At 61.5% G+C, this 19,779-nt stretch overlaps 8 protein-coding genes across 8 annotated transcripts in view; 2 read left to right on the top strand and 6 right to left on the bottom strand.

The window, feature by feature from the left end:
- The window catches only part of ACA1_138820 (uncharacterized protein), a gene marked incomplete at both ends in the record, with an annotated part of 4,685 nt that extends 3,271 nt beyond the window's left edge, over positions 1-1,414 (bottom strand). Inside the window, 3 exons of the mRNA XM_004336170.1 lie at positions 89-166; positions 322-404; positions 605-1,414. Coding sequence (XP_004336218.1) covers positions 89-166; positions 322-404; positions 605-1,414 — 971 coding nt within the window. The remainder of the gene's footprint in view (positions 1-88; positions 167-321; positions 405-604) is intronic.
- Positions 1,415-1,860: 446 nt separating this feature from the next.
- ACA1_138810 (SH2 domain containing protein) lies at positions 1,861-5,507 on the top strand (the record flags this gene model as incomplete). Its single annotated transcript, XM_004336169.1, is given in 14 exon segments — positions 1,861-2,020; positions 2,198-2,556; positions 2,622-2,651; positions 2,791-2,862; positions 2,899-3,266; positions 3,426-3,523; positions 3,718-3,843; positions 3,997-4,221; positions 4,397-4,407; positions 4,418-4,529; positions 4,700-4,811; positions 4,911-5,024; positions 5,118-5,250; positions 5,358-5,507. 14 exon segments carry the CDS (start codon positions 1,861-1,863, stop codon positions 5,505-5,507), a joined length of 2,070 nt encoding a protein of 689 aa, XP_004336217.1.
- A 189-nt stretch (positions 5,508-5,696) lies between these two features.
- ACA1_138800 (uncharacterized protein) lies at positions 5,697-7,116 on the bottom strand (the record flags this gene model as incomplete). The annotated part of the gene is made up of 4 exons (XM_004336168.1): positions 5,697-6,049; positions 6,240-6,722; positions 6,847-6,997; positions 7,096-7,116. The coding sequence occupies 4 exons, from the start codon at positions 7,114-7,116 to the stop codon at positions 5,697-5,699; spliced, it is 1,008 nt and encodes a 335-aa protein (XP_004336216.1).
- Positions 7,117-8,071: 955 nt separating this feature from the next.
- On the bottom strand, positions 8,072-8,827 carry ACA1_138790 (LIM domain containing protein; the record flags this gene model as incomplete). Its single annotated transcript, XM_004336167.1, has 2 exons — positions 8,072-8,091; positions 8,155-8,827. The coding sequence occupies 2 exons, from the start codon at positions 8,825-8,827 to the stop codon at positions 8,072-8,074; spliced, it is 693 nt and encodes a 230-aa protein (XP_004336215.1).
- Positions 8,828-9,115: 288 nt separating this feature from the next.
- On the bottom strand, positions 9,116-10,155 carry ACA1_138780 (uncharacterized protein; the record flags this gene model as incomplete). Its single annotated transcript, XM_004336166.1, has 4 exons — positions 9,116-9,349; positions 9,442-9,611; positions 9,734-9,888; positions 9,986-10,155. 4 exons carry the CDS (start codon positions 10,153-10,155, stop codon positions 9,116-9,118), a joined length of 729 nt encoding a protein of 242 aa, XP_004336214.1.
- Positions 10,156-10,605: 450 nt separating this feature from the next.
- Positions 10,606-14,931, bottom strand: ACA1_138770 (ammonium transporter subfamily protein; the record flags this gene model as incomplete). The annotated part of the gene is made up of 16 exons (XM_004336165.1): positions 10,606-10,769; positions 10,873-10,965; positions 11,087-11,244; positions 11,332-11,507; positions 11,657-11,707; positions 12,066-12,410; positions 12,604-12,700; positions 12,801-12,940; positions 12,996-13,208; positions 13,343-13,469; positions 13,582-13,765; positions 13,856-13,926; positions 14,103-14,249; positions 14,314-14,360; positions 14,398-14,422; positions 14,861-14,931. 16 exons carry the CDS (start codon positions 14,929-14,931, stop codon positions 10,606-10,608), a joined length of 2,109 nt encoding a protein of 702 aa, XP_004336213.1.
- A 504-nt stretch (positions 14,932-15,435) lies between these two features.
- Positions 15,436-18,012, top strand: ACA1_138760 (U2 snRNP auxilliary factor, large subunit, splicing factor subfamily protein; the record flags this gene model as incomplete). The annotated part of the gene is made up of 9 exons (XM_004336164.1): positions 15,436-15,471; positions 15,570-15,821; positions 16,039-16,194; positions 16,244-16,363; positions 16,603-16,693; positions 16,789-17,103; positions 17,211-17,383; positions 17,588-17,692; positions 17,872-18,012. The coding sequence occupies 9 exons, from the start codon at positions 15,436-15,438 to the stop codon at positions 18,010-18,012; spliced, it is 1,389 nt and encodes a 462-aa protein (XP_004336212.1).
- Positions 18,013-18,219: 207 nt separating this feature from the next.
- On the bottom strand, positions 18,220-19,642 carry ACA1_138750 (uncharacterized protein; the record flags this gene model as incomplete). Its single annotated transcript, XM_004336163.1, has 2 exons — positions 18,220-19,077; positions 19,238-19,642. Coding segments are annotated over 2 exons (1,263 nt in total), but the record flags the coding sequence as incomplete, so codon positions are not given.
- Positions 19,643-19,779: the final 137 nt, after the last annotated feature.

The following is a 19,779-nucleotide window of genomic DNA, read 5'->3' as shown; positions in this document are numbered from 1 at the left end:
CTGGGGGTGGGGGTAGTGGGGCTCGCCCTCGAGCAGTGGCGCCGCGCGGTAGTCGCGGTAGTCGTGGTGGTGGTGGTGGTGGGGATACGGAACGCCTCCTCGCCCTGGCGGCGGCCAGTCCCGTCCAAAGGCATCCCGCCCGTCCCGGTACGCCGGCGGAATGCTCCTGCAGAAGGGCGCACCGCCGCCACCGCCGCCACGCCATACACGACAGCCGTGTGAGCCAAACCTCTGCCCATGTCGCGCCATCTTCCGCGTGCGCACGGCCCCGCCAAAGAAGAACCCAGAGAGAGAGAGAGAGAGAGAGAGAGGAGAGAGTACCGCGGAGGGGGCGGATAGTGGGCGAGCTCATCCCGGCGGTCGTGGTAGAGAGGCGAGGACCCGTAGAACTGCTGCTGCTGCTGCTGCTGGTGGTGGTGGTGGTGGTGGTGGACACAGCCTGATGGGTTAGCGAGCTGGGGCGGGGGCGTGGCAGAGGGGTTTGGGAGGAGCGCGTGTCGTGTGTATAGCGCGCACAGTTGGATAGCAACATGCAGCTCCCGGGAGCAAGCGGGAGGGAGAGAGGTGTTGTTGTCTGCATGCGTGCGTGCGTCTGGAAACGTACGTGGAATCCGCGTCGGTGGTCCCGGTCCCGGTCGCCCGGCGGACCGCGGCCGCGCGTGCCTCGGCTCTCGAACGTGGCGGGAGGGTAGGAGAGGCGCCCGCTCCTGGCCTCTGGGAGCCATGCCGCCGCCGCCGCCTCGTCGTCGCCGTGGCCCCGGTGGTGGCGGCGGTGGGGGGAGGACGAGTCATTGCGCAACGCCGGCGGAGGACCCTGCGACCGTCGGCCGATGGAGCGGTCCCCGCTGCCATGGCTACGGGGCGGCGGCGAAGAGCCTCGCTGGTGCTGCTGCGGGTGCTGGTCGCGGTCGCCAGGTGGCCACCTGGTGTTGGAGGGTGGGGAGTGCCGCGAGAGAGGGCGGCCTCGCTCCCCCCAACCGCGCTCACGGGCCTCGGCTGCTCGCTCGCCCCGCCCCGGGCTGGGTCGTGTGCTGCTGCTGTTGAATGCCCCTCCGCTCCCCTCTCGATCAACCGCCCCCCTGTCCGCCCAATCATCCCGGCGGTGGTCCGGCTCGCGGCGGTAGTGATGATGGCTACCACCGTTGTCTTCCCCTGCCCGAGGCGAGATGTCCTGCTCCTCCTCCTCCTCTCGATTGTGCCGTCGTTTCTTCGCTCTCCCGCCAGCATCGTCGACTGCTCGTTCCTTCCCCCCTTCGTGATCATCCCGCTGTCTGTGCTGCTCATCATCATCGGCAGCTGCCCCAACGGGAAGAACGGCCTCGCGCTCAGCTTGCCGCGGTCCTGCTCCTTCGTCACTGGCAGGAGGCGACTCGCGCCTTCGTTTCGTCGAGACAGCCAATGCGTCTGCGTCCATCTCTCGCTACGCGGGCTGGAGGGCTGGAGGAAATGGAAAATTATCTTTTCAATACCCTTTTCCTTTTCTTCTCTCCCATTTTTCCTGAGCTCCGTTTCGTTTTCTTCAGCCGCCCAAAACAGGCCCACATCAAGGGGGGTGACAAAAAAGAACGAAGAGGGACTCCGAGACATGAATCATACACCAGTGCACGAGCCGCCACCCCTCAACGAAGAGTTTGCTCACCTCATGCAGTACCTTGATACGTAAATTCCTCCGCCCCATTTTTCGGCCCACAAGGAGTTGCATCCGTCTACTTTTTTTGCCTTCTTATTTATTCATTTATTTATTATTACACCCATTGACGTGTACACGCGCCCAGGCCACAAGAGGGACGCACAGGAGGCGGATTCCCACATTCCCATCCGGCTGCCCATCACATAATCCAGCAACACAGCCCCTCCCCGATGCAAGGCGGAGGGCCGGCCTACCCGGGTGGCGGCATCAAGATGGAAACCGGCCAACAGCAGCCTGCTCCCCTCCTCCACGCCCCTCCGAATTCTGCCCCCTCTTTCCTCTACCACCACCCCCCCTCCCCCTTTGGTCTTCACCCCGCCACCACTCCCGGTACTCCTCCTACTCCCCGTCCCCCTCTCTTCCTTCCTCCCTCCCTCCTCCTCCTCCTCCTCCACGGCGGCCCCGTCCGTCCTCTTCTTCCTCCCCCCCCCCATTCTGACTCTCCACACACGCGCACGCACGCACACGCACACACACGACACCTCTCTTACCCCCCCCCCCGTGCAGGCGGAGTGGCATTCGGGCAGCAGCAGCAGCAGCAGCAGCAGACGCACGTCTCCATGGGCGTGGCACCCGGAGGAGGAGTAGCATCGCCCTTACAGCACCAACAGCAGCAGCTGCACCAGCAGCAGCAGCAGCAGCAGCAGGGGGTGCCGATGCACGCGATGCTGGGCGTACCGTCCCCCGGTGGTCAGCAGGCACTGTCTCCTCCGTCGACGGCCGCCGCCTTTAGCTCCCCGCACCAGCACCACCACCAACAGCTGCAGCAGCAGCAGCAACAGCAGCAACAGCAGCTCCTCCTCCAGCAGCAGCAGCAGCTCCAGCAGCAGCAGCAGCATTTCGCGTCCCAAACGGCGCACATGCAGGTACGCAGCCATTCCTCCTCTTCACGCCGGCGCCAGCGCGCTCGCGTCCTCGCCCGCACCTGCAGCAGTTGAGGCAGGCGGGCGGGCTGCTGCTGGTGTCCTTTGGTTGGTTGGTTGGGGGCCTGGCGCGCCTTTCCCTTTCCCTCGTCTGACTCTCTCTCTCCCTCTCTCCCTCCCTCCCCTCTTGCCATCCATCGGGGCGGCGGCGGCGGCGGCGGCGGCGGCGGGGTGCAGGTGCAATCGCCAGCGACAGTAGTAGCAGCAGCACCGGTGGCGGCGGCGGCGGCGGCAGCGCCTGGCGGCCCGGTGGGTGGTGGTGGTGGTGGAGCACCGGGCGCGCAGGCGCAGCTGCAGGTGCCATCGACGCTGGAGGGGTGCCAGCAGGTGCTGGAGGAGATCTACAGCTACAAGCAGCAGCAGAAGGACCAGCTGGAGAAGATCCGCCAGTTCCAGAAGCAGCTCATGATGCGGCCGCAGAAGGAGGGCTACGACGTCCTGCTCCAGCAGCACGCCCAGCTCAAGAACCAGATCGCCGAGGAGCTGCGCACCCTGCAGGCCCTCTTCCAGCAGGTCATCCTGCCGCCCGCCGAGATCCACAAGCTCATCTACCTCCTCCAGGACCTCAAGCTGCAGCAGATCCAGCTCGAGCTCTTCCAGCAGGAGCTACAGCGCCTCACCCTCGCCCCCCACCACCCCCACCTCGCCCGCCCGTACGCCCGCCCCGCCCCACCCCCCCACCCCTCGCCACACCACCTGTTCTCTCCACCTACCCATCCATCCCTCCATCGCCGCCGCCGCCGCCGCCACAAATCACAAACACGACACACGACACACGACACACCGCACCATCGCACATGCACGCACAACAGGGTGTGTGCGCTGGTGATCGTGGAGCAGCCCCTTCCGATGGTGGTCACCAAGGGCAAGCAGCTCGAGGACGACCCTGTCGTCGTGCAGCTCCTCACCGGTACCTTGCGCGTCCCTCCCCGACGTCCCCTCCCCCTCGTCGCCGCCTCGCCCACTAATCTCTTCCTCCTCCTCCTCCTCCTCCTCCTATTCGTCGTCGTCGTCGTCGTCCTGTTTCGTTCCTTGCGTGCGTGCGTGCGTGCGTGTTGTGTCGTGTATCGTGTGTCGTGCGTATGTGGTTTCTCGCGGGGGCAGGGGCCAACGTGGAGATTCATTCGTTCTCGAAGGTCAAGGTGGCCATGATATGCGACAACCAGCAGGTCAAGACCAACTCCTCGTCGTCGTCCAAGGCCATCGAAAACGACACCCAGACTATGGACGGTAAGGCCCGCCCCACCCACCGTGGGTGCCACGTGCTATTGTTATTATTGGTCTCCTGCTATTATTATTCATTAATTATTATGATGTATTTATTTATTTATTTATTTGGTGGTGGGTGGTGGGTGGGTGGTGGGTGGTGGTGGGCTACACCAGGGGTGCGTCGCATCGCCAAGTTCTACCTCAAGTTCCTCACGGGCACCCGGAAGAACCCCGTACGGCTGCGGTTCGGGATCCAGCTCCAGATCAACCAGAACGGCGCCGCCCAGACCGTGACGGTGGAGAGCAACTCGTCGCGCCCCTTCATCGTCATCACCAACGAGTGCCAGTGGGAGGAGTCCGAGGGCATCCTCCTCAAAAAAGGACGCCTTTGGCGAGCAGGTATTTTAATTTACCGCACACGACACACGACACGACACACACGAACACGACACACTTACACACCCCCAGGGAGAGAGAGAGAGAGAGAGAGCCAATCGGTCGTCACCGGCGTCCAACCTTCTCTCCAATAATAGGCGCATGCATTACTCATTATTTGTGGCGGTGGCGGTGGCAGGGCGAGGTGACGTGGCCGCAGTTCGCGAACGTGCTGCAGAGGCACTTCCTGCGGGCCACGCGGCAGGACCTCATCCGGCCCACGCGGCAACTGTCCGATCTCGATTTCGAGTACCTCAACCAGACCTTCTTCGGTACGTCCTACCCCGCCCCGCCCCGCCCCGCCCACCTCACCGTCCCCTTTCTCCATTCGACCACCTCCACCCAACCACGTCGTGTGCCTGACCTGACCTGATCTGATCTGATCTATGCGCACCACCACGCACCACGCACCACGAATCCGGGGGGGGGGCACGGACCAAAGAGGGGGTGCAGGTGATCGGCCAAAAGAGCTACGACGCCTTCTGGGAGTGGTTCGGGAAGGCCGTGCAGAAGCTGCGCTACCAGCGACACATCTGCCCCCTCTGGCAAACCGGGTACACGCACCACCGCCACCACCGCCGCCGCCGCCGCCGCCGCCGCCGCCACGTGGTTGGCCCCGCTAACGGTTACTTGTGCGTTGTGTTCGCGGGCAGCCTCATCTACGGATTCTTGACGAGGGAGGGCGTCAAGGCCGCCCTCATCAACGAGGAAGTGGGCACCTTCCTCATCCGCCTCAGCGAGAGGCACCCGGGCCTCTTTGCCGTCGGGTACCGACACACACACACACACGCATGCACGCACACGGTGAACGACACCACGTGCGCTCGCCAGTGTACGTGCATGCTCACCTGCGGGTTCAGGTACAAGACGGACGACGCCGACGTGCAAAAGAGCGTGCGGCACTACCTCGTGCAGCCAGAGGACACCGCGGGAGCCAAGAAGACTCTGCCGGACTTCCTGTTCACCTGCCCCGCCTTCCAGTTCCTCCTCGTGGTATGGAAACACACACCGCGCCACCGCGCCACCACGCCACCACGCTCCCTCTTATTCCTACGTCCTCGCACCTTTCTTACTTCTATACATCTCTCGACCTGTCCCAGGTGACCAGCGACGTGGAGAACGGCACCCCGAAGCTGCGCAAGTTCGCCAAGGACGTGGCCCTCCAGCCCTACTACTCCAAGAAGAATCCGGTGGCCAAGGCCAAGGGCTACGACGACGAGATCCCCATCCCCAACATGCTCAGCCCATGATTGATCGTCGTCGTCGTCATCCCTCTCATAATGTGGCCACTCTCTTTTTTGCCCGCGCCCTCCGCCAGCAGGACGCGCAGAGGTGTATAAAAATCAATTTTTGCTTCATGTTTGTTTCCTCGTTTTATTGCCTCGACGCTTCGTTGGGTCGTGGCCCACACACGTGCAGCAGCAGCTGCTGACGACAGATCAGACGGCCATCGGGGCGGGGGGTTCCACGCCGGCGACGGCTTCGTCGACCTTCTTTTCCTCCTTGAGCTCGGCGCTCCTCTTGATCCTCTCCCGCACGACGTTCCTGCTGCTTTCGAGTATCTTCTCCAGCAGGAACAGCTCCTCGGTCGAGCTCTCCTCGGTGCCGCCCTCCTTGAGCTTCTGCATCTCCCTCAGGAGCAGGTTGATCTCCTCCCTCATGCGGTTGACCTCTTCGTCCCGCTGCCTCAGGATGGTGTCCCTCTCCTCGAGACCCAGGCGCATCTCCTCCCGCTCCCTCTGCAGCTGGTGAATGATCGCCGCCCTCTCCTGAAGCAGCCGGTCTCTCCTGTCTATCACGCGCGCATGAACACACGACACACCGCAGGGTGATGAGTGGGGGGGGGGCTACCTACACTTGGCCACTCCACCACGATCGTATACGATATTGTATATATATCCACAGGCCAACACACACATACACACACACGACACACGACACACACGACACACACGACACACACACAACGACACACCGCGTACCCCAGGTGCCGTAGAGCCAGGACATGGCGGACTGGAAGGATCCGTTCTCATCCTGCCCGTTCGCGTCGGCTCTGGCCTCCTGGACCATCTGCTGCTGTTGCTGCTGCTGCTGCTCGTCCTCCTCTTCGCCCCTCTTGGCCGCGACGCGCAGGCCCATCCCCCGGGGATCTCCGCCGGCGCCGGCGGTGGCAAAGGGCGGCAGCGGAAGGCCGGGAGGCGATGGCGGCGCGACGCCGGGCATGCCGCCCACCACGACGCCGGCGTGGCCCACGGGCGAGGTGGTGAAGGGTCCCGTGTAGACGGCCGGGTCGCCGGGGTAGGCCGGGTAGGGGATCACCCTCTCCCTCAGCCGCGACTTTCTGCTCATCGAGTGCTTGGAGGGCGTGAGCTTGATGTAGCACCCGCCCCACTGGGTGCCTGTCCTGTTCATCGTCTCGCCCAGCTCAAAGTTGAGGTCGATCTTGATCGTCGGGTCAGGGCTCCCTGCGAGAAGAAGTAGAAGTAGAGCGGGTGGTGAGGGAACAGCACGCGTCGTGTCATTGGTCGTGTCGACCACGTAGGTCACGTAGCTGCCCAGTGGCGGTGGTTGTTTGGGGGGGGGGTTCACCTTTGTCCTTGGCGGCGATGGCGGACATCATCTCCATGCATTTGTTGGCGGTGGGCTTCTTTACGATGAGCTCGTAGAGGGGGTGGTCGGTCACGAGGTAAAAGTCTTTCCTCATGGACGGGTCCTTCGGCGTAGTGCCCAAGCGGATTAGCTTTGCGGACGAGAAGGGGGATCGGAAATTGTAAAGAGAACGAGAGGGATATAGGCCTCATCAAACAAATGAGCAAGGAGCTTTTGGATTGCCCGTACCTCTTGGATCATCTTGAGCATCCTCATTACTTGGCTCTGTGTAATCCTGAGGCCATGTGCCGGAAGGCCAGCTCGGATGCTGTCCAGCTTACGCTTCTTCGGGGTCTGGCTCGATTCAAGCTCTTCCTCGGAGCCTTCTTGATCTTGAGTGGCTTCGCCCACCAAATGATGGTGGTGATGGTGATGGTGCAGCAGATCGTCGGGCAAGTCGGGCAGGACCTGCTCGCATCCCACGTGTTACACAAACGAACATTAATTGGGATTGATGCAAAGAAAAGTAACTCCCATACAGATGCCAGCGCGAGTCCCCCAAAAGAGGACTTCTCGTCATCATCATCCCCTCCATCATCCCCTCCGTTTCCCTCCGTTTCCTGCTCCCTTTTCCTGATGCTTTTCTCATCTTGCCCACACAACACGGCGTGTGTTCTTGTTGTGCGGGTTGTGCTTTCGACGCCTTTCATCTACTCTCTTCTTGCTGGGGGGCCAAATTTGTCCGCATGTGGTCGCTAATGGAGACTCGCCGTGTAAAAGAACGAATGACAGCAAGAAGAGGTTTCGAATTGGTACCTGACCGTCGAGCGGCATGGGAGCGAGGACAGGCAAAGGGGCCGGCATGGCAGGGAGATTGGGCTCTGGCTCCATCTTGTTCTCTCTGTGCTGATCACTGGTGGCGCCTTTTTCTGGCAGGGGGTCACGTCCGAAAAACAACAGCACGGAGAGAAGGGCGCCCACCACCCAACGGACCAAAAGTCCTTTTTTTTTTTTTTTTTGGAGGGCGTAGTCCGGTTATAACCGGGACTCTCTTGTATTTTTGGATTGCATTTATTTCTGCGAGGGCTGAGGGTGCGAGGAGTGCACTATGTTTGTTGAGAACTATTATTGTGTGCGAAAGAATAAAAACAATGTAGACGCCCCTTTCTTCTACGTCGCCATAGGGGCAGTAAGCCACATGTGTGTCTATGTTCATGTACAGCTGTTACGCCACGTCACCAGAGTCTGGGAGAGCGGAGGGTAAGTGTGGGCAACTATGGTACGGGAGAGAAGAGAGCAACAACGTACTGTCGGCGGCCGTCGCATCGCCAGCCTCAGCTGCCGGTGCGTCGCCAGGCTCAGCGGAAGAGTCAATGGCGGCAGTGGTGGCGGTATCATCGGCGCCATTGCCTTCCGCGGCCTCGCCCGCACTGCCTCCTTCACTCTGTGCATCGGAGCCCTGGCTGGGCTCCTGCTGCTGGGCTTCTCCACCACCTTCAGTAGGCGCTGGGACCTCGCCGAGATCGGATACCTCTTCGGCGGCGGCGGCGGAGGGAGAGGCGTCGGGGGTGGCCTGGGGGTTGGCGGCGTCGATGGCTTGGGTCTCGACCGGCGCCTGGGCCTGGGCGTCGGCGTTGGCGGCGGGGGCGAGCTCGCTTTCGGTGTCGGCATCGTTGCTCTTGTGGGAGCCCGCCTGGCTGATGGGACCCACGGTCATGGCGCGCTGCTTGATGGTACTCGAGCCCGAGCCAAAGTTGACGCCGCTCATGTTGAAGTGCGACACCTGCGGGGACCACTTCTTCTTGGCGTCCTCCTCTCCGAATCCCTCGGTGTAGTTGCCCTTGGTCTTGAAGAGCTGCTTGAAGTGCGTCTTGCAGTAGTACTTCCCGTTGAGGGCGGCGTAGTTACCGAGGGACAGCCGACAGGCGCAGTGCTCGCACTTCATACAGGTCTTGTGGAAGACCTTACCGTCGGCGTCCATCCTCTCCATCGCATACACCGTCTTTGCGCAGGTGTGACATTTTACAGGGAGTCTGAGCGACATCTTCTTTTCCTCTCCTACTCCTACTCCTACTTCTTCTTCTTCTTGCTCGACTGAGCGCTGAGTGTGCCGTTGTTGTTGTGTTGTAGTTGTGTTGGAGGGCTACCTTTTCACGGCCGTGCACCCAAAGAAGGTAACTGCTGCGTCTTTTGAATGCCTTTTTTTTTAATTTTCCACATAAGTGCCACGCAGTGGGGGGGTCATGACTTCGCAGCCGCTCGCCTTCCTTTATTCCACTTTCGGACTGACCGTGACTTTGTTGTTCTTTTGTCCCCTTTTCTTTGGGGGCAGGGCTGCAGGCTTGGATCGGCGCTTGTTTGTCGGCGCTTGCTTGTCGCTGCGTGCTGTGCCGCAAAGGGAGTAGCACGTGAGCAGGACCAACAGAGCGGCACAGACCGCGATGGCGGTAGCCAAGTGGTAGCCGGGCATTTGGAGGACCTGCTCCAAGCCATGCATGAATCTCTGTTGCGGCCCACTGAAGTCAGGCCCTTACTTTCTTTCCATTCACACTACACTTCAATGGAGTTCACACAAGGTGTGAGCAGTGCACGCACCTTGTAGCGGAGGTAGAGGGGGTTCGGGTGAGGGGGTAGCGGCTCGCCAGGTCCACGCAGTGCCCAGCCAGTGTTCACGAATTCATGGAGACCAGCATTGGACTCGGGTTCGCGCATCACCGTTGCGTTGCCCTCGTTCATGCCCATGATGAAGGGGAACTTGGTAAGCACTGATCACGGCGATGATGATGGGCAGAAGGCGGTCAGAACCAACCACCACCACCACCACGACCACCACCACGACCACCACCACGACCACCACCACCACAGTGGGGGGAGCAGGAGGGCGTACTGAGGCGGTCGTCGCAGAGGCTCTTCTCGTGGTCGCACCGCACGTGGGCGAACTTGAGCCAGGGGTACTGTCGCTGCCCCTGCTGCGTGAACTCCTCCCATATGGACTGCATGCGGCGGCTGTCGCTGCTCCACTGAGCCGAAAAGAAGACCAGCCTGGCCGCGGCCGCGGCGGCGGTGGTGCATTGGAGGGGGGGGGAGGTGGAAGCGAGGGTGGGTGGTGTGTAATGACAGAGATCTCATCCGCCCGCACGTGCCCCAAGCAAGCAGGAAGGCGACGTACCACTTGCCCGTCTGGACGTTCTCATCGAACAGCTGGCCCCACAGCTCGACGCAGTTGTGAGGCAGCGGGTGGTTGCTCAGCTGGATGTTGTGTTTGGTCACGAACTCCTGGAACTCCTTGTCAGCCCCTTGTGGACCCATGCTCGACTGAGCCCAGCCGCAGCAGCACCAGCAGCACAACGCCACCAACAGAGCCAACAGCACTGAAGAGGAGGCCATGGACTGTTTCTCTCTGGAGATGAAGCGGGAGGCAACGTTGGGCACCAGCACAGAATTGATTTTGTGGTCCAAAACCAGATTTCACAGCTGACGTCACCGCCAGAGAAAAAAGAGCCTCACTGTTCCCATGCAACCTGCTCACCAACGGCAAGGCGCCGCAAGGTATGGGGTGGTTTTACCAAAAGAAAAAAAAAGAAATGAAAAGAAAAAAAGAATATACGAGTGTATGGACGAGCAAAGGGGAACGAGTACAAAAGAGCTCATCATCGTCGGCGTCGCGGTGGATAAGGAGATGGAGATGGAGAAGAAGGAGAAGGAGAAGAACGTGGGCGGCGGGCCACTACTACTGCACCGCCCACGGTAGTGGGTAGCTTACTCGTCCACGTCGAGGGGCAGCTCGCGCCAGTTGACCTCGTCGTGGAAGGGACGGGGGCCCACGGCCGGAGCAGGACGACGCTTGGTGGCCACGTGCTCGTTCGGCAGAAGCACGCGCAGCACGAACAGCAGCAGACCCGTCAAGGCTCCCGCGCCCAGGCCTGGATGTGTGTGTCGTGTGTGTGTGTGTGTTCGTGTGTTCGCCCCGCCCCCGTGAGAAGAACGAAGAAGAGTAAGAAGGGAGCTTCGTCTCCTGCTGCGTACCGATGGCCATGGAGACGGCCCACGTGGCCGTCAGACGGCCGGCCTGGGACGACGGGTCGTTGGGGAAGAGATCGCTGGCGGTCTGGCCATACTCTGCCCAATCGAAACAAAAACACACACAACCCCCCCCCCGGGTGTGAGAAAGTGGCGCAGCGGGGGAGGGGGGGGGATGACGATGGTGCGGCGGGCGGGCGGGGGTGGTGGTGGTGCGTACGGGTGGCGTCTTGGTAGTCGGCGGTGGCGCAGATGCCGGCGAGGCCTCCGATAAAGCCGGGCACGCCGTGGGCGAACAGGACGCCGGCCGTGTCCTTGGGGATGATGCTCACGTCGGGCAGCAGCTTGTGGGCCTTGTTCATGAACGGCGTCGCATACCTGTCGTGTGTCGTGTGTCGTGTGTCGTGTGTCGTGTCGGCTCACGCACCCAAGAAAAAGTTTGGTGGTGGGTGGTGGTGGGGGTACCTGAGGCCGACCCAGGTGCAGGGGGCGGCGATGAGGGAGCCCAGGATGATGGCCACGTAGGCGGGCACCAACTCGGAGTGCGCGCAGCCCATGACCACGCCGCCGGCCATCACGCCGTGCTGCAGCACGTGGGCCCTAAACTTCTGCGGGCCGAACAGCCAATCGAGACCCACCACCTATAAAAAAGAAGGGTGTATCGGGCAGTACATAGCGGATATATCGTCGTCGTCGTCGTACATATAGCCATCCAGTCGATAACACCGACGCGTTAGCCAATGATTGATTGAAGGGGGGGGGTGGAGGGCGTGAATGGGGGGAAGGTCACCGTGACGCCGCTGGCGCAGCAGGCGAGGGCGGTGTTGATGACGACGCGGAACTGGGCGCCCTCGGCAGCAAACGCTCCGTTGAAGGACGGGAACATGATGAAGAGCACCAGGGTACCGAGGAACGCAAACACGTCCGACGTGTACGACGAGCGTTGATCCTGCGCACGCGCGCGCGATATACAAACACATCCCATCATATAATATTTATAGTTATATATATATAGGATGGTACGGAGTGTCGCATCGTAATCATATCGTAGATGGGTAGGGGTCGTCCAGTAATATATCCGGAGCGGAGGTGGAGGTGCATTGGGGGGAGGAAGGGATGGTTAGAGACCAAACAGAAGAAGAAGAAAGAAGGAAGAAGAAGGGCGTGAGGGGTGATATGGGGAGGGGGGGGGAGGGCACCTCGCCGGGGATGGTAAAGTCGTTGAGGTCGTTGAGGCCGATGATGAAGGAGACGCCGATGCCAAAGAAGGCGCCAAAGAGGTGAATGGTGAGCGCGCCGCCGAGGTCGGTGCCGTGGATCTCGCCCACGGTGATGTAGTAGTTGAGGCAGTAGAAGAAGCCGCCCAGGAAGGTGAACACCAGCGTCTGGAGGGTGTTGGTGCGGCCCAGGACCGCGCCGTAGGCCACCAGTACCGTCGTGGCGCAGTAGAGGCCGTGGATGAGGCTCGCCGTGTCCAGCTGGATCTTGCCGTCCGGGTTGCCCGACGTCTCCCACGCGAACCACCCGTGCCACAGCACGCCCCACTGGAACGCCATCGCGCCCACCAGCAGCGACGAACCCACCGCCGAGTACGAAAACTGTTTTCCACCCACCACCACCGCCCCACCCACCACATCGCAATGTCAGGAATGCTCATCATCATCGTGGTGGTGGTGGTGGTGGTGGTGGTGGTGGTGGTGGTGGTGGTGGTGGTGGTGGTGGTGGTGGTCGCAGTACCTTGCGCAGGAAGGCCCTCTGCATGGTGAAGCCCACGAACACCATCATAAAGATATCGATCAGGAACACGTAGAGGTACTCCACGTTGTCGGTCCACCTGCGCGATCGCGGCGGCGGCGAGAGGAGGATAGTCAGCACACACGCGCGCGGGGGGCGGGGAAGGGAGGTGGTCGGGTGATGGTCGGGTGGTGGTGCACCCGTAGATCTGGGAGGCCTTGCCGGCCGGGTCGTTGGTAAAGTCCATGAAGATGATGTAGAGCACGGTGAGGCCCATCTGCAGGAAGAACATGAGCAGCAGCGTCACGTCGACACCATTGTATTTGTTCACGCGGTCGGCCTGTAAACAGCGCAATACGGAAGATGGATTGGAATGTTAGTCTGGTTCTCACGACACCCAGTTGATGAAGGCGATGATGAAGGCGAAGGTGAAGGTGAAGATGACGAGGGGGCCGGCGTGCCCTGTTCTTGGCGATCCTCTCCTCGATCTTGGAGATCTGCCTGCTCTCGAGGAGGTCGTCGCGCTCCTTGATGGCGTCGTAGAGCATCGCCCGGTACTTCTTCCTCTCCTCCCGGATGTCGCCCAGCGACTGCTCAAACCTCTTCCTCTATTGACCGACCACACCGCCGCCACCGCGGGAATGTTAGATATCCGAGTGATGGTATGCGCGGCGAGGAGCGGATTAATAATAATAGTAATAATAATGATGATGATAGGAGTAAAAATGAATCGGGTATGTACCTCGCTTTCCTCCTTCTTGGGCTCGGCGGTCGGGGCCAGGGAATTGCCGTAGGCGCTCATCTTCTCCACCTCTCGCTTCTGGATGTCCAGGATGTGGCCCTGCAGCTGCTTGATGTTCTCCTGAAGGCTGCGCGCGTCGTTGTTAGTCAACCACATCGCCGATACCTGGTGAGTGCACACCCTACGCGCGTGTCGTGTGTGTCGTGTCGTATGCGTGTGTCGTATGTGCGTGTGTGTACCCAAAGGCGTAATCGTCCTCGAGGGTGCGCTTGTCGTCGGTCATCTTGGGCTGGGGCATCTCGGAGAAGAGGACCCGATCGATGTCCCGCTCCCTGGCCTCCTCCTCCTCCTCTTCATCGTAGCTGTAGTGGTCGTTCGACGACTCGTCCGAGAAGTGCGAAGTGTCCTCCTCCTCCGTGTAGGCTGCGCGTCGTGTCGTGTCGTGTCGTTGCGTCAGCGGGGGGGGGGCGCTCGAGTGGGGGTTGGGCGCGCGGTCACGGAGGAGGAGAGTACCTTCGTCGGTGTACTTCCGGTCGCCGCCATCGTCAGAGTCGCTTCGGTTGCGGGCTCGGTAGTCGCTGCCGCTGCACGTACCGCGAGGGATAGGCAAGACCTCGGTCAGGCCCCACCACAGACCACAACCACACTCGAATCATGTGTGTGTGGTGTGGTGTGTCGTGGTGTGTCGTGGTGTGTCGTGGTGTGTCGTGGTGTGTCGTGGTGTGTCGTGGTGTGTGGTGTGTGTGAAATTGGAACGAACCCCTCGCTGTAGTCGTCTCTGTAGGGTCTCCGGTCCGAGTCGCGCGAGTCGCTGTAGGGCGACCGCGACCGCGACCGTGAATCGCGTCCGCGCCCCCGGCTGCTGCTCCGGCTGCGGCTGCTGCGCGTGCGCGAATCCGTCCGGCGGCTACGGCTGCGCGTACGCGAATCCGACCGGCGGCTACGGCTACGGCTGCGGCTGCTGCGCGTACGGGTCGGGCTTCGGCTTCGGCTGCTGCGCGTGCGGGTCGCGCTCCTGCTGCGCGTGCGGCTGCGCGTGCGGCTGCTGCGCGTACGGCTACGGCTGCGCGTGCGGCGCTCCTGCGAGGAATAGTCGCGAGAGTCCGAACGGTCGTCGGGCGACCTCGAACGGGAGTCCCTACAAGGATGAAGATGATGATGGTAAGAAGACTTATAATTTGATTAAAGATTCGAGGGTGTGGGTGATCTTAAAATGTGGAGGTGAGGGCCACACACACGCAACCGAAAGCGAGAATTGGGGGGGGGGTATGAAGAGATGGACATACCGATCGCGAGAGCTGCGGTCGCGGGAACTGCCTCGGTCCGAGCTTCCTCGGTCGGTAGAGCGCGAACGGCTTGAGTCCCGGCGGCGCGAGCTGAAAGGAAAAGCAGCGGATGAAAGGCGAGAGATGAGAGATCCTCCATCTCTGTTTCTTGTCTTTCGTGCGGGCAGAGCTTGAAAGCCTTTTTTTTCGGTTTACTCGAGTAAAACGTTGGGGGGGGGGGCTGAAGCAGTACCTCGAACGGCTCCTGGAGCCGGAGGAGCGGCTCCGCGATCTGTCACTGTGGTCGGTGCCCTCGTTGGACATCCCGCTCTTCTTCTGGTTCACTGATCCGATGGTGGTCCTCCCAATAGTCAGTACAGCCCACCAACCACCGCCTCCACGCGAGATCGAAATCGGGAGGAAGTGGTGAACTTTGTTGAAGAAAGCAGGGTAAGGAGGAGAACGGTGCGATGTGTTAATGTACCTTACAGCGGCCCTTCTTCTTTCTCTACCTTCTACCCTCCCAGTCCTTTTCTTGGTCGAGATGGTAACCTTCCTCTTCCTCTTCAAAGAGGTGGTCGCACTTCAAGAAGGCCGGATAAAGGGAGAGAGGCGCGCCGCTTCGCTCCGTTACCTCTCTCGGGCTCCAATAGCGCCCCACCGTTTATGGAAAATGTGTTTTTTCTGAATTTTTTCACCAGTGGAATGCTGCGTGCCTCGCATAACTGGCATGCCTGCCTATTTTCGCCCGGAAAGAGAAAAGAAAAAGGTGGCCGTAGCCAAAACACACAATCGAGCCCGCACACCACAAGTTGTTTTTCTCGCGAGATGGAGGAGGAGAGGGCACAGCAGACTGAAGCGCCCGTGGGCAGCAATGAAGGCGTCGCAGCCTCCTCTGCCGACTCTGCGGAAAGATCTTCATCTTCATCTTCTTCGAGCTCGCGGCGCGATCGTGATCGCAGAGACAGCTCCTCTTCGTCGTCGTCGTCGAGGAGAGACAGAGACCGCTCCTCGCGAGACAGAGACCGCTCCTCGCGGCGCAAGGAGGGCTCGTCATCTTCCTCCTCTACATCTTCATCATCTTCTTCCAGCAGCAGCAGAAAGCGGTCGCGGTCGCGCTCCCCTGGGCGCAGCAGCCGCCGCCGGTCCCGCTCGCGCGAGCGGTCCTCCAGGAGGTCCCGCCGCTCGCACTCGCCCTCGCCCCCTCGCCGCAAGTACGCCCCCCTCCAAATTCCATTCAATTCATTTTTTCCCTCCAATTCGTCTCGCTACCTCGGCCTCCATCCATCACGTGTCTGTTCATCATAAACGCTAACTGTGGGGTGTGAATCCAACAAAAAAACGTGTTGGATGTTGCGGCATGGCACAACACGCGCGACGCACACGACGCACACGACGCACGCACGCACGCACGCACACGCCAGGCGCAAGTCGGAGAAGAGCGCGTGGGACCAGCCGCCTCCCGGGTTCGACGGCGCGAACGCGGCCCAGCTGGCGCAGCTGGCGATGGCCACCGGCGGGCCGCTGCTCGGCGGGCTGCCCCTGGGCATGGGCGCGCTGCCCGGCGCGCTGGGGGCCATGGCCGGCGTTGGCTTTTTTCCTCGGCCTGCCGGGCGGCCTGGGCGGGCTCGGGCAGCTCCTCCCGGGCGCCATGGGCCTGGTCCCCACGGCCCAGCAGACGGCCCAGCAGGCCGCCCAGATCAACCGCCAGGCCCGCCGCCTCTACGTCGGCAGCATCCCCCCGGGCGTGAGCGACGTACCGCCTCCATCTCTCACTCCGCGTGCCGTTGGTCTTTAGTCATCGTGTGTCGAGTTGCGTGTCGCACTCGAGGCCCTTACTCACCAGTGTACTGTGGTGTGTGTGTGTTGTGTGTACGTGTATGTGTTGTGTATGTGTTGTGTGTGTCGCGTGTCGTGTGTCATTGGTGGGCCGCCCCACAGCAAGACCTGGTGGAGTTTTTCAACGAGGCGATGGTCAAGGCTGCCGTGGTGCAGCCCGACCACCGGCCCGTGGTGTCGTCGCAGCTCAACCCCGACAAGAGCTTCTCCTTCATCGAATTCTCCACCATCGACGAGGCCACTGCCGGTAAGTATCCACCACCAGCCCACCACCGCAATCCGTCTCTCATCGCTTGACGTGTGTCGTGTGTGTGCCGTGTGTGTGTGTCGTGTTGTGCGCAGGAATGGCGCTGGACGGGATCACGATGAACGGGATGACGCTCAAGGTGCGTCGACCGAAGGACTACGTGTCGCCGCCGACCGCGCAGGCGCCGGCGTCGGGGGGCATTCACATTCCGGGGATCGTGTCGACCAACGTGCCGGACTCGCCGAACAAGATCTTCATCGGCGGCCTCCCGTCCTACCTCAACGAGGCCCAGGTCAAGGAGCTCCTCACAGCCTTTGGCCCGCTCAAGGCCTTCAACCTCGTCAAGGACACCGCCACCGGCAACTCCAAGGGCTACGCCTTCTTCGAATACCTCGACGCCTCCGTCACTGGTACACCCCACCGCACGAACACGCACACACACACACACACACACAACACCAAACACACACACCAAACACACACGACTGAGAAGTCTCGCCATCCCACACAACAACAGACCGAGCATGCCAGGGCCTCAACGGGATGAAGCTGGGCGACAAGACGCTGCTGGTGCAGCGGGCCAACATCGGCGCCAAGCAGGACGGCACCGGCGGCCTCATCATGATGCCCATGGACCCGTCGGGCATGCTCAACGCGAGCCCGAGCGCCGCGAGCCTCCTCAACCTGCAGGTGCCCGCCGCCACCCTCCTCTCCGGAATGCTCCTCGGCCAGGGTACCGTTACACGAGACGACACGACACGACCAACGACACGACACATCCCAAGCTTTGCCGTTGGTAAGCCGCTTAACTGTGTGTGTCGTGTGTGTGCGTGTGCGTGTGTCGTTTGATGTGGTGTGACCGGTGCAGCGCAAGCGGAGACGCGGGTGTTGCAGTTGCTCAACCTGGTGCGGCCGGAGGAGCTGGTGTCGGACGAGGACCACGCGGACATCGTGGAGGACGTGCGGCAGGAGTGCGAGAAGTACGGCAACGTGATGTCCGTCACCATTCCCCGCCCCGCCCTCACCGACGATGGCAAGCTCGACCCCGCCATGCCCCCCGTCGACGGCCTCGGGCGAGTGCGTGCTCCTCCTACACTTTACCCCATATTCGAATTATTATCATTTTCTTTATTTTATCATCATTATTATTATTAACGAAGGGTGGCGCGCGTGGCCAGGTGTTTGTGGAGTTTGCCGACCGGGAGGACGCGGCGCGGGCGCAATCGAACCTGGCCGGGCGCAAGTTTAACGGTCACGTGGTGCTCACCTCCTACTTTGACGAGGACGACTACGAGCAGCGCGACTTCTCCCGCCATTGAGGCGAGCCGGCCGGCCGCGTTTCTTTCCTTCTCTCGCCAACCATAGAAAATGAACACAAGGTAGCTTTCGCCTCTTGCACGCGACCGGCCTCCACTGCCTGTGTTCATCGACACACGACACACGACACACGACACACGACACACGACACACGACACACGACACACGACACACGACACACGACACACGACACACGACACACGGCGTAATCAGGCAATGTTGGAGGTTCTCTCAATAGATGGGACAGAGTGTGTCACACGTGTGTGTGTCGTGTGTGTGTGTGTGGTGTGGTGAGTTGAAGTCAAAGTCGCAGCTGTTCCTGAGAATCGGGAGAACGAACCACAAACCCGGTTGAAATTGCACACAGCGCAATCTCCGACAATACCAGCGATGTGGCAGTTGTTGTAGGGCTGCAGCGGTCCGCCCTGGGGATAGCAGGGGCCGCAGTTGTGGGGTACTCCAACTGAAGCAGTGGTCGGCATCATGGAGAATGGGACCTCGAGTTGTTGCAGGTTGCAGTAGTACACGCACCACCCCACTGTGCTGGGGCAGTTGTCTTCGTTGCAGAGCTCATGTGGAGTCTGGCCCAGGCCGCAGGAGCAGTCGTCCTTGTTGGGCGTCTTGTCCTCGCACGCGTTCGGGCACGAGCACGAGCAGTCGGCGTTCTGGGTGCCGCCGTTGTTGCATGGCAGCGGACAGAAGCACGAGTCGCCCTCGCTTACACCGCCCCGCGTGCAGGTGAGGGGGTACTCGCACGAGCAGTCGGCCTGGAGCGTGCCGCCAGCGGCGCACGCGGTGAGGCACGTGCACGAGCAGTCGACGTCGTTGCGGAGGCCGCCGTCGGGGCACGTGTTGTTGCAGGCGGTGAGCTGCGTGTAGTCGATGGCGACCACGGCGTCGCTCGCGGTGCCCAAGTGGGTGGTGAACCCGATCTCGCGCACGTCGGGACACGCGCTCAGGCTGACGATGCGGCTCACGATCACGGTGCCGAGGTCGCCCGGAATGGTGCCGGTGCCCACGGCCACAGCGCAGTCAGAGACCGTGCGCTCGAAGGTGAGATCTGCGGGCTGTTGGCGAAGGAAGTGAAGCCTACGAAGCGCATGGCGCGGCACGAGGTGGTCCTGGTGAGATGAGGGTGTTGGCAGTGGATCCGATCACACAGCCCCACGGCCGGCCACCAGGGCGCACCTGTTGTCGAGCTCGTTTCGATCAAAGGTGAGCCAGTACTGGTAGCTGGCCTGGGTGGGGGGCGCTGCTGGGCGCCGTGTAGCCGTTGCCCAGGTCACAGGCCTCTCCGCCGTCCTGCCAGCCGGCGTGGTGGCTGATGCAGCTCTTGGTGTTGTCCCACCCGTTGAGGGTGAGCAGGTAGGACTGCGGTGCACCAGCTCTGCCGAACACGGTCGTGGTGCCCAGCACGACGTTGGCCTCGGGGTGGGTCTGCTCCCAGCTCACGCTCAACGCGCCCACAAAGCGGCCCGCCGGAATGGCGTCGGTGAGCCACGCGGCCTGGTAGAGGCCGAACGCGGCCAGGTTGAGCGCGTAGGGGCCAGAGAAGCCCTCGCTGGTGCGCGAAATCCAGATGTTGGAGATGTCGACCGAGTCCGAGTAGGTGAACCCGATAGACTTGACCGCCTGGGGGTGGGCACACACCTAAAATGTGAATCATTTTCTGAACTCCACCCTGTGGTCCACCAAAGCTCCGGGTCCTCACCAACCCAGGCGCAGACGAATGCAGTGCGCTGGCGTACGCCAGGTAGCGTTGTTATTGG

Source organism: Acanthamoeba castellanii (assembly GCF_000313135.1).
Source record: "Acanthamoeba castellanii str. Neff unplaced genomic scaffold scf7180000084705, whole genome shotgun sequence".
In the NCBI taxonomy this organism is placed as follows: Eukaryota; Discosea; order Longamoebia; family Acanthamoebidae; genus Acanthamoeba; species Acanthamoeba castellanii.
Note: the sequence above shows the minus strand (reverse complement) of the source record. Positions and strands in the feature narration are given on the sequence as shown.